This window comes from Solea senegalensis, linkage group LG2 (assembly GCF_019176455.1).
Source record: "Solea senegalensis isolate Sse05_10M linkage group LG2, IFAPA_SoseM_1, whole genome shotgun sequence".
Lineage (NCBI taxonomy): Eukaryota > Metazoa > Chordata > Actinopteri > Pleuronectiformes > Soleidae > Solea > Solea senegalensis.
This window is the reverse complement of record NC_058022.1, coordinates 19,047,352-19,059,950: the sequence shown is the minus strand read 5'-3', so window position 1 is coordinate 19,059,950 and position 12,599 is coordinate 19,047,352. Positions and strand designations below refer to the sequence as shown.

General features: G+C 41.4%; 1 protein-coding gene across 1 annotated transcript in view; it reads left to right on the top strand.

The window, feature by feature from the left end:
- clybl (citrate lyase beta like) overlaps positions 1 to 11,622 on the top strand; it is a 54,174-nt gene extending 42,552 nt beyond the window's left edge. Inside the window, exons 4-8 of the mRNA XM_044019466.1 lie at positions 3,324 to 3,425; positions 4,710 to 4,803; positions 5,559 to 5,726; positions 9,715 to 9,839; positions 11,365 to 11,622. Of these exons, the coding sequence (XP_043875401.1) occupies positions 3,324 to 3,425; positions 4,710 to 4,803; positions 5,559 to 5,726; positions 9,715 to 9,839; positions 11,365 to 11,457 (582 nt within the window). The 3' untranslated portion in view covers positions 11,458 to 11,622. The remainder of the gene's footprint in view (positions 1 to 3,323; positions 3,426 to 4,709; positions 4,804 to 5,558; positions 5,727 to 9,714; positions 9,840 to 11,364) is intronic.
- Positions 11,623 to 12,599: the final 977 nt, after the last annotated feature.

Below are 12,599 nucleotides of genomic sequence, written 5' to 3'. Positions count from 1 at the left end.
GTAAATAAATATAGTCAAAGACAAAAAGCGAGCAGGAAGCTTCTAACTAGTGGTTTTAATTAGAACACATCTATTTCCTGCTGCCCTCTCTTTCTTTTCTTCCAAGTGTAATTGCTGACAGGTGTTCACTAATTCCTTCCCTGAGCTCATTCATTTCTGCTTTTGCAAATTTTACTCACTTAAAAAGACACATTTATTCTAATATTCTTTGGGGAACGAAGATTATTATCATTATTAGTATTGTTATTAAAATTGCAGTATACACATTTAAGATCTCTAAATGTGGACAACAATGCCAGCGACTTTTTTTTGCAACAGCATCAATAAATTGTGTGATTATTCTAAGTCTCTTATTGGGGTTTATTTTTAATTTTAAATACTGCAAATACACTGTAAATCGGTTTTAATTTTAGATCCTCGGTGTGTTTCTGCATTAGCAGGTGCGTGTGTGCTCCTGACACAAAGTCAAGTTTCTGGACGGGACCTTGATTCTTTAATGTGCGCCCATGTGCGCCCACCCCACAGCTTTTGCTGTGTCTGCTTTGCATATTCTTTTCTGTGTGTCTGTTTGTGTGTTTATGTATCGGTGTTGTAAACACGATGTGTCTGATGTTTTTTTGTTTTTTTTTCTCCCCCCTCTTGTAAAGCTGTGCTGTAAATCCTTTTAATTGTTTATTTTTCTCTTTTTATTGATATTAGCACAGGAACCTCCAGACTGATTTGTTGCTAAAAGATGGACTTGCTTGTTTCTCTTTGTGTGGAAATCTTTAGCTCTGCCTTTCTCTTCTCCCCCAGCCCTTGTGTGACTGACAGGCCTTATTGGGCTATAACAGGCGTAACTCCCTCCTTTGTCTGAGGACAATTCTCACACAGATTCGGAGCCATGTGCATTCTTCGCCCACCACACTATTTGGTGTGCACTGGGACCAAAAGAATCGCACCCTGTCCTGCTCCTCCTCCTCTACTCCTCCTCCTGTCCCCTCCCCTCATCCCTTTCTCCGCTTCCCCTCTGTGAAATGAACACTTCAGCAGGCCGGAAACATTTAATCTGGCCCCCTTTTGAAGAAAATTAATTGAAACTTGTCCCACTATAGCGTCCTTTCTCTAGCTCCATCTCTCCCTCCTTCTCTTTTCATGATTGGGTGGTGAAATTGTCAGAGGGCTTGTTTGTAGCGTTGCTTTGAATGGCAAGAAGAGGTGTTATTTCTTCTTTCTTTTTCTTTTCTTTTTTTCTATTCAGTTGTGAATAACAAATTAAAGGGTCCTACATTTGAGAGCCATTGACAGCTAATGGTTGCTGTATGCACTAGAAGAACAATGAGTGAGGACTATAGTGCCTCTTATGCCGTGTAAATCAGGCCCTCGGAGTGTATAATAGCCGGAGAGTAGAACACAGCAGAGGGACAGAAACACGTCGTCAAAGAGCATTGGAGGATTTTTAGTCAGTGGTGCCGCATTGAGCTGTCATTTGTTTTCCTTCAGGTGAATCTAAATAGCCCCCTTGGCTCGCCACAGCCTTGCTGGGGTTTGTGACTTTGCGTGGCTCAGTGTAGTGGTGGTAATCTCCGTGTGTAATATCAGCTAGGTTTCCCCCACAATGGGCCATATCTACCTAGTTTCCTCTGTCACAGAAATAGGTTTATCTACACTCTCTTTTCACACTCCTCCTCGGACCCCTGCTCCCACCCTTTCCTGTGTCTGCGAGGGGGGGGGGGTGTATTATGCTAAGCCCACAGCGTTAGTTTTTATGTTGCCATAGCAGCCTTGCTCCCACAGGGTTGTGACCTCAGATGATTACAGTACAAAGCCTATTGGTCTTGAAAACCTCTTTGAAGATGAAAAGTCTTTGATGGTTTGTATTTATGCAAATCTCTCAGATATGATTTATCCAACTGAGATTGAATGGAGAGATGATTAAAATTGCCTCTATTTTTTGAAATCCTTCAATGGAGGCCCACTCTTTCAGTTTTGAGAACAAGAGTGGTGAATGCAAGCGCAGGGGTTATTTTGCTCTTCATTTAGGAAAAATAGCAGTGCCATACCTGAGGTTATTTATATCTGTCTTTTTCCTGGTGTGTCAAAGAGGGAGCGAGAAAATGGAGAGGAAGCGGGCACATGGAGTAAAACATTTCTAGTCTGCTTTTTTTTTATATAACTCTTTTTTTCCCCCTTTTTTCTTTTTTTTTTCGACTGGCTTTGAAAGGAAATATCTGACAGAGGGGGCTTTTGTGTGTTTCCAGATGATAGATTTAGGAATTTGGGCTACCCCACTGGCAGTCCAGGGCTAGCTGTGAACTGGTCTGTTGGAAAAAATTGGAATGCTTTGGTCTTCAAAGAATTGAACTTGGTTTTAAAGCCCTACTTAGGTGAGCTTGCATATTAGCAGGAGTCGTGCAGAATAAAGGCCTCAGCAAAGTGTCACATCACACTCTGATTGTTGCTCCAGTCTCCCTGTTCCCGACCATGGATGGAGGGAGGGGCGCATAATAGAATAATGCAGGAGTACAACACACTCACCGACATCTCAAAACTTGTTTCTTCTCCCCTTGTCGTTTTTCCGTTTCTTCTGGGGTTTGCCGTGCTCGTTTGTGCATGTGCACATTTACATGTGTGCACACTCTCTCGGGGGAACACATGCTGTAGTTGTGCAGAGCCTCTGAAAGAAGGTAGAGCAGAAGACTTCAGACGACGGGGGAAACCCTGGTGATAATGTAAAATATTTCATTTCATTTCACTCGCTTTTGTTGCCGCTCTCCTCTGCTTCCCTTTACTGCTATTTGAACCCTCACAGATGTGTCTCTGAATAAGGACTGCACTGGGGATGGTGTAGGTAATAAAGGTGTCAAGATTTGTATCAAAAGTGAGTTTTTGAACAGTAAGATTTTTTTTTTCCTTCCCTCTGTCTGTCTTACCCCCGCAGTGGTTTTTGAAAGATGTGTCATTTACCATTATCGCAGCTGAACATTTTTTGTCTCGTATTTTGATATTCACTTTGGCATAATCGCTCCAGTGCTTTGGCACTGACACTGAACCGTTACGGTGAACAGAAATGGTCATCAATACAAAATGTTCTCCCGAAGCACGTCATCAACCGTACCACAAAACGATCCAATGTCTGAAAAGGTACTTGTACACACGAGAGTAATACTACAGTATTGCTCTGACGATGCACAGAATGTCTAATAAATGTGACGACTGTTATCGTGTGAAGTCGTGAAAACAAATGAATTTACTGTGATTATTTAGAGGTGCATTGTCTTCCATTCGAGGAAACCGTGGGTGTTGTTAATGAGCCGTGCATGAGATTGTCCTTGTGTGTTAAGTTTGTTGACAGGTTTCAGCACAACTTGAAAGGACAGACACTGACAGAACCCATTCGCCTGGTCACCTATGTGGAAACCGCTGTGGGCCTGCTCAATTTTAAGGTAAATTACAAACAAACCACCCCCTCCCCCTTCCTCCCAAAGAAACTGCATGCGTAAGACATTTTGCTGTTTCTCCATTGTTCACCTTAGATTAAAGACGGCATCAGCGAGCCGAGCCGAGCACTCCACGTGTCCAAAATGAAAGGCATTCAGAGCTTTTGGACAGTCTCTCAAAATCAGCCTTTTTTTCTACTTCCCTTCTGTCTTTATGTGTGTGTGTGTGTGTGTATCCCTGTTCCAGACACGCTGACATGTTTTAATTAGAGCAGTTTTAATATCATCATAGTGGAAAAGTTCTTAATGATATTTTGGCAAGCGTCAAAGCAGTTTCTGTTATAGTGCAGCACGACCTTCAGCTACATGGGGAAAAGGGCATGGTTTGTCTGGGTATTTGGAGAGAAACAAGCTGTCCTCCCTACTTTTGATTTGTCTTTTAGCTCCCTGCTCTCATTCTGTGACAGTGTTTGTGGGCTGTGAGTGTGTGCCTGTGTGTTTTGATGACAGGGGGTTGCCTCTGTGTGCTTTCTTGAGAACACCCTGCATCTTTACCCAGACTGAACCCAAGGTTACAAGCATGAAGAAAAAAATCGCTGTGGCACAGCCAGTGGTGAAATTAATTTGGAGGCCAACAAAAGCAGGAGACATGTTCTTATTGTTTCACTCTGTACACAGCAGACAGTGGCATTCCACATGTATTTTTTGTTATTGTTTTTTTTTTTTTTCTTACCCACTATGGTAGCCGTTACTTTAGACTTGTGTTTCAGGGTTTCACCTTGAGAAAAACCCAAATATTTATTATATTATTTTAAATTGTGTGTTGTTGTCTTGATCTTAAATAGCTTGGAATCTTAAAGGAACATTCTTTAATGAGCCAAAATAACATTCAACTTTGTAAATTTGTGCTAGAGTAAGTAGAAGGGGCTAAAGGCACGACTTACCAGGCAATGCCTGCCTGTTTGTGTTGGTTTATGTTCTAAATGTTTACTTTATGTGCCAGGTGGATGTATGCATCAGTTGTCAGGGAGAAAAAAAGCTGCTGAAGATTATAGTTTGACACAGTAGTTATTGGCAGATTTGTTGGAGAGGATCTAGTGTGATTATGCTTTCTCTGTCTGTAAAGGAATCACAGAAACCCACATTGTGTGAACTACTGTAGGAATATCGGAGTGTAATTAGATTTCCTCTGCAGTGTGTATGCCAACATGTCCAATATGTCGTTTCCCCTTTGGATCTGTGTCACTTTAGTCAGTCTGTATTATGCTAATATACGTATGCTCTCTGCAGGCGGTGTGTGAGGAAATCCGTCGACTTGCTCCCAAGGCTGGTCTTCACCATGACGCCGTAGTGTTTGGCTCTGATGACTTCTGTGCCAGCATAGGTAGACTTTTACATCTTAGCCACAGTTGTTCTTTTCTCTTTCTCCTACCCCAAATAACTCATTATATAGTGAAATGTAGAGAAACATGTTTATATACAACTACAGAAAAGTAGTCAGGTACTTTGTGGATTTATTATGAGTGAGAGAGAGTTCAACATGAGGTGAAAGTAATGACACATCTTGTTGGCAAAGCTCAATTATCTAATATATCACAAATCTTAGAGATTTTGACCAGTAAAGCAGTGTTTAAATTGTGTTTAAGTCATTATCTACCTTTCCTTCCTTCTGTGTAATTTATTTTACAAATCACATGCAGAACTCTCTTGACACAACTGGTTATACAGCTTTAGAAAAAATGCCATGTACATTTTACAAAAAGTAGAGTTTTGTGGTACTTATAGTTGAATTATTCCAAGTTATACTACTTTGTACTTCACCTCTCCTGTTTCAGAGGGAAATATTATTCACTCCCTTACATTTATTTGAGAACTTTAGTTACACGTTACTTTTGATGTCAATATCGATTTTGCACAAAAAAAGTATTAAAACACAACATTAAGTTAAGGAGTAGACCAGTGGTTTTCTAAATGTTGAAGATTCTAACATTTGTCTGAAAAGCAGCCAGGCTATCATTTCAGACATCTATGCATTATTAAAATATCCACCCACCAAGAATTGATGTGATTTTCACACCTACACTTTTAATTGTTATAGATACCTCATCGAAAAAAATAATTCCTATGCTTTCTTTCAAGGTGCCTCGCGGACTAAAGATGCCAAGGAGCTCCTTTATGCCAGGCAGAAGGTGGTTGTGACCACCAAAGCATTTGGCCTACAGGCCATCGACCTGGTCTACATTGACTACAAAGATGTGGAGGGGCTGAGGCTGCAGGCCAGAGAAGGAGCTCTCATGGGCTTCACAGGTGAGGAAGGTTCCTCTTATTTGCATTTTAAACATGTCAAGTCCTGATCTGAGCATGTCTGTCTGTCTGAATGAGATTCCTCTCATTTCTGCAGTTACTTGTTATTCATGTATACCGTATATATTCTTCACTTCTCTCTATGATGCGACATATTTCCATCAACTGTTTTTGAGGCAGGCATCTTTCAGTCAGTCAAACAGTTGCCATATCTTTGGTTGATTTAACTTGCTCTTCTGTCTTGCTCTAATATATAAGGAAGACATTTAGGTAGGAGCAGGCTCCATCTTATTTGACTTATTGTTATTGCACATTGTGCTGAAGATCTGACATTTGAATGACCATTATGTCTCATTTTAATGTGTCTTAATGGTTTTGTGTCAGTATCTGTGTACTTATATACCTACTTTTACTTGTATGCAAATGGACATTGTGTGGTCACTTCTGTAAGTACGATTAAAGGGCTTATTAGCCAAGTGAGGTAGCGTCTACCTTAGCAGCACTCTGTGTGTGTGTGTGTCTGTAGCCAGGCAACCCTCTCAGAATGTATGTGTGTGTGTGTGTGTGGGCACCTGCAGACTGCATATAACAGCCTGCAGAGGGACAGACTGTCTCTTCCAAAAGTGGATTTTTCATTCAAATTGTCTCTCTGTGCTCAAGTCAGTCCTTGCACTTTCAGCCCTGTAAGATTACCAATTAATTCAAAATGTCCTACCACAAAAAAAGTGAAAAATAACTATATGTTTCAATTTTTAAAGTGTTTGGGTAATTTGTGAACACACACACATTTGTATGAACTTGAACTCAACACCATTGGACCATCTTTTCGATGAAGCTTGCTACTGTCTCCTACAGAAACCTGAATTTTCAGATGATCTAATTTGCTACTTTTACACTCTTGTGTTACAGGCTTACAAGAATGTTTCTCAGTTTACATCAGAATGACTTAGTACATTTGTATCCTAATGGTACATTTACCCAACAACAGTAGATAAATGGGCTTAATTGATGCTGTGCACACGTCACCAAATTGCAATCCTATGAACAGAAAATGTATGCAAATATTTGTAATTCAACTCGCTTAATGGTTTTTTGAATGATTTCTGCCAACAGAAAGTCACACAGTAAAGCACGAGTTGTTGACCAGCACTAACAGGGTATAAAACCCAATGAATACCGGCAACAGCCGCTCTATGAAATAAGTGGTCAGATTTAATATGGAAAGCACCATTCAAAGCGTTGGATTAGTGGCTTACAAGCCATGGGCACTTTGTACAGTATAATCTTAGTAGCTATTACTGGCCTTGGTGTGCTAAAGCAGTAATTAAGTGCTGCCAAAAGCCTCTACCTGTGCAGTAATTGACCTTGGCATTGCCTAAGCCACATGCAACACCCATTAGCACCAAGAAACACTGGTGAAACGCTACAACCTGCTTGTTAAATGTGATGGTGTGAAGTAAAATCCTACCAAACTATATAACTATTAAGTCAACTTTCACTCTACCATTTTTTCACCCTACCATTAGCCATATATTGTTTTGTTTAGACTCAATGCTCCCAGTGAATGTGTTCTCCCCAATACACAAGATGCTAACACAACAATCTCTGCATTTGACTTCCCATCGCTGGCCAGAACCCTGTCTATCATTGGTCTGAGAGCACTTTGCTAAATAGCAGTCCTCCAATGAAAAGCCAGCACTATGTGGATGGCAGGCCAGGGTTGGTTGCAAGGTATGAATGATGTATTGTAAGAGAACCAATGGCTTGTAACCAAGGGTACCTGACTATTCCTTCACAATTCCATTCTCTTGTTGTCCTAGACACACATACACACATTTGCACATCATTCGTAGTGAGTACACTCATAGACGTAACGGATACCCTATAGCCCCTTACCCTAACCTAAACCCAATTCTAACCCTAAACCCTTGTCTTAACGCCTCAAAAACCTCTTTTAAGGGATGATAGAATGTAAAGACCAGCCAAACTTTCCTAAAACGTCCTCACTCCCTATGGTTTATACATGTTTTGGTCCTCACAAAGGTACCAATACAAGAACACACACACATACACCTTACTGTACATTTATCCCTGCCAATTTTGTTGTGGAAGCACGTTCCCATCTTTAGCCAGGAGGGAATACACACCTCATTCCTCAGGAATAAAAAAAACTGGAGAAACAAAATGCTGCTTTTAATTTAAATGCTGCCGCCAACATGATGCACTGGCCCGCTCACAAAATCACACACTTTCGCGTGTCTCCACTGTGGCTCTGGGGAGTCCTCAGGCTGTTTGTTCAACAGAAAATGTGCAGTTACAGCACAGGTGGATGGGCAACGTTTATTTCCCCCCCCCATCAAGGATCTTTTCAGTTTTATAGCATCCTTGGTGAGTCACACTGGATGACTGAACACATATATCACACTAACCCCTGTAATGCAGCTGCTTCTTTTTGGTGCGGCATCTGATATCAGATGATGAAGATGGTACTCACTGCAGGTTTAAGCCAAAACAACAGATCTAGATCTTCGGTGGAGTCATCTTAGGTGGTAAGATGGCAATTTCCACCCCCCGCTTGTCCACAAAACTACTTTGGGCAGTGTTTGTCTGTTGTGTCATCATAGGCCGGGGAAAAGTGCTGTTTTCTGTCTGTATGTGTCCTTAAAACTCTCGCGCCATATTAATCACCTGCTCTGAGATGACGAACTGTGATTTTGTTCTTTCTCGAGCAGCCACAAAGCACTTGTTCATGAATTCTCCCTCTGAGGCTGTGGTTTCAGCCTCTCACCAGCTCACTCACCACAGACCTGCCAGCATGACATTGTCTGCTTGTTTGTTCATGTATCCATGTCAAAATACAACCTTTTTTTTTCTTGACAGTTGTGATTTAATGGCTACGTGACTGACGCACAGGTAATACCCTGGACATATATTGGTCTACTCTTTTATTTTTTTATTTCAAATAGTTCTTAATTCTTCTGTGTAGGCTGAATCAAACTCTCTAGCATTCCTAGAGTTACAGTCTTTCTGCTTGACACACACACCATTTTTGGGGGTAACTTATACACACAAGCAATTTAAAGCTTTGTTGTAAATTGCAGTTTCTTCATTAATTATGTTGTAATGTTGCTAATTGTTGACGCTTTTAACTGCAGCGGGTTGATTGTGTAACTGTGGCGTGTATTATTCGGAGGTTAACTGGGGTGAGTAGAGCTCGATGAAGGGAGTGGGTTCTCTCCTCCCCTTTCCTCTCCTCTTCTCCTCCTCTTTCCAGGGCTAATTTTTTTTTCCCCCTCCCATGCAGCCCGCCTGCTTAGCCACCTTGAAGGATTTGTTGTTGGCGACAGAGCTAAGCCCTAAAGTGTCGAGTTCCTGCTGGCTGCCGCTGAGCCATCGTTCTCACCAGACATTTCATAACCTTAACTTATCACTACAAGTTTGATCTGCAAATGTACACGGGATTATGTCTGTGGCGTTCGCCCACGTTTTACTGAGAGGGAGTGGGAGCATGAGGGTTGGGGAGAGAGGGGTGTGAAACTCGGATGTTGAGCTGCGGCTCCCGCTGGATATGATTATATGCAATTTTTGAAATTGTCTGAGGAAATGTATGCAGACATCAAGCGCATGCAAATCTTAATTTGTACAGTTTGGAAATACTTTTTTGTGTTTGTCGTGTTTTTGCTTGTTTCTTTGCTTAAGTCCGTCCACATTGATTTCTGTCTCATATCTGAACCGAACTAGATGTTGAGCAGATGCTCTCCTTGACAGCAGGGCTGTGAGGAGACAATTCCTATTTTTCCTCTTATTCCTGTATGAATTATCTTTGCCCTTTTCCCACAGGAAAAGTCTAAAAAATAATTAGCTTAAAAAAAAAGAAAAGGTAAATGACACGAATTGTTATTGTTATGAACTAATATTAAAAATGAGTCCTTCATGCGATTTTATAAGATTTTCTGTTTCTTTCTTCCTTCCTCTGTGTGTCTGTGTGTAGGTAAGCAGGTTATCCATCCATGGCAGATCCAGCCTGTACAGGAAGAGTTCTCCCCCAGTCCGGAGAAGATCCAGTGGGCTGAGGAGCTCATTGCTGCTTTTGAGCAACATCAGAAGGAGGGCAAGGTAATGTAAACATCCTTTTCCAAAACTTAAATCTCATTAATTTGTCATTTTAAAGGGAAAGAAATAAAATAATTTCTTGTATTGTAGTGTTCTGGTCTAAAATAGTAGACCTATTTGCTTTTTTTGAGTTCATGTAAAAAAGTGGAAGAAAATGGGTGATAGGTCATTAGTATTATTTTTATTATTATATTATTATTAAAATGTAATTTTACAGAAATAATATACAAATACCTCAAATAGAAACCTAAAGTTCTGTGGTCTCTGCTCATTATCATTTTCTAGCACTTGTCCAGGTTGTATCGGTTACATTTTCAGTAAGTTTACATCGACTGCAGCAACATCATGGAAATGTCACTTTATTTAAAGACATGCAGGCCCTGAGTAATTCTGTTTGAAAACACCACTTTCTCAGAGGAGAAACGCACTATATAGAATGTTTGTGTTGAGGCGACAGGAGTCTGTCTCTGCTGTGAGACTGATCCTTTGTGTGTCCTCTCTTGCACCTCTGTAGTTTCAGAGAATGCACATACTGTACTGTACATCCCTGGGTGACTCTCAGAGACATCACAGGAGACGTCTCTCTGTGTGTGTGTTTGTGTGTGTGTGTGTGTGTGTGTGTGTGTGTGTGTGTGTGTGTGTGTGTGTGTGTGTGTGTGTGGTGGTGGGGGGGCATTTGAGCAAATTAAGTGTACAATATTATTGTTCCTAATTTAGTGCATGGTTGGATCCTGTGTGTTGAGCTCTGTGGGCTATCTGCTGAGGTAATACACAATCTGCCCACACCTCTCTTCCTGCCAGGGCTGCTCCTACTAAGCATCGCCCGAGGGATTCATATCCAACCCATCCCTCTGCTGTAGTGTGTGTGTGTATACTTGTATTTGTTACCTCTTTAGGGCCTTTTTCCTGACATAAACACTGACCTTGTCAGGACCAGGAGTCCTCATGGAGACCAAAACCTGGTTCGAATGAGATAGAACAGAATTTCTGAGGACCTGGTTAAGTTTAGGGCTGCACTTTGAATATTGGTTTGGTTAAGGTTAAGGTTAGTATTGAGCACTGACTGGTTATGATTAAGGTTAGGGATAAGGCTTTGTTAAGGCTAGCCAAATAAATGGAAGTCAATGCAGTGTCCTAAGAAGAATAGCTGCGCTAACCGGTGTGTTTGTGTTTGTAATGGTTTGAACAGAGTGCACGGTCAGTCTCTTTGTCTTACAACACGACAGGTGCCTGCTTTTCATAATTCTCACCTCCAGCCATTGAATACATCTAATATCTTTAGTTTGTGATTGTTTTGTTTATTTTATAATAGTATTTAAAACCAGAAAATATTATAATTTAAACACATTCTTATTTGCCTTTTCCTCTTCGAGCTAGAATGAATGAAAGTTTCAAATACATTATGACAGGATAAGAGTCTGAAAATGAGAAATGTCCATGTTGCATCCGTCATATCCACAAAGTACAATCACTGTGAATGTCTAATGTCTCTCTTTCTGCTCTTGCCTCTGTTTGCAAACCTGTTCAGGGTGCGTTCGCCTTCCGCGGCAGCATGATTGACATGCCCTCGCTGAAGCAGGCGCAGAACATCGCAGCGTTGTCCAAAGTGATGCCAGAGTAACGCTGATTGCAGGACAAAAAGGAAGCTCGCGACTAAAGTGGGACCCACAGTAGCACTTGCAAAAAAAGTAATGATTGCCAGACATACGGGAAGACTGACATTATTGGTTTTAATTTCATTTTGTAATAATTGTTGGTGCATTAAATTCATCTGTGTGTTATTGCAGCTGCAGATGACTGTTTTTTTCTTCTGTCGAGGCAAACACAAACTCTGCACATAGTGAGAAACGTCAGCAAACCTTTGGAAACCAAGTGACGGAGATTATTACCCTGTTTAGGCACTTTCTTGGCAGCGCATGCACCATCATGACACTCTCCAGTGTGTGTGTGTGTGTGCGCGCGCCTCTGCCTCCCATCACTTCTAACTCATGATGAATGCTCTTGCATCTCCACGGTCCAGGCAGCTGGGCAAAAGGGTAAACAAACACAACAAGCCACTGTTGAGGATCTATTCATTGGGCCCCAGCCTTCCAGTCAGGCCTCAGCCCCCTGCCCAGGGCCTAACTCACAAACATCAAAGTCCTGCTCGCTGAAAGAAAAAACAAAAAACAAACCACCGATGGAAGTGTGTTAACTCACGATTTAGCTTTTTTGTGTCAGTCTTTTTAGCAAAGACACGCAGCTCGCTCTGTGGAAGCTGCGAGCCTGTGGTCTTGATGGAGAAGGCGTGCAGCGTCAGACACACCATGACCTGCACGCAAAAGTAAACACTGCATACATTCACATGCTGCGGTAGAATACTTAACCTGATCTCTCATTTAACACAGAGAGTCTACCTTGGATTTCCAGCCACTGTTTTTGAGATGACTTAACCCGTTTTTTGTTTTTTTTTTATTTTTGTTTATTTAAAATAAAACGGCGTTTAATCAGCAGTGAGTGGAGTGAAGTAGTTTGTTGTGCTGTCATTAATAGAAGCACAATGGTGCTCTGTGGAGCGCTTGTGCACATGTGACTTCCAGAGACAGTGAAGTGGATGTGATGTAAAGACTGAGACAGATTAGTGACCATGTTGCTCCAGCAGACCAGGACCGAGGCTTTGTCTCTCTGACTGTGGATGGGAGGATAATTGGGGGGGTGTTGAATGGTTAATAGTGCCATTGGTGACCATGGTAATGAAAGGCACCATACCTCCCTTAGCCACCT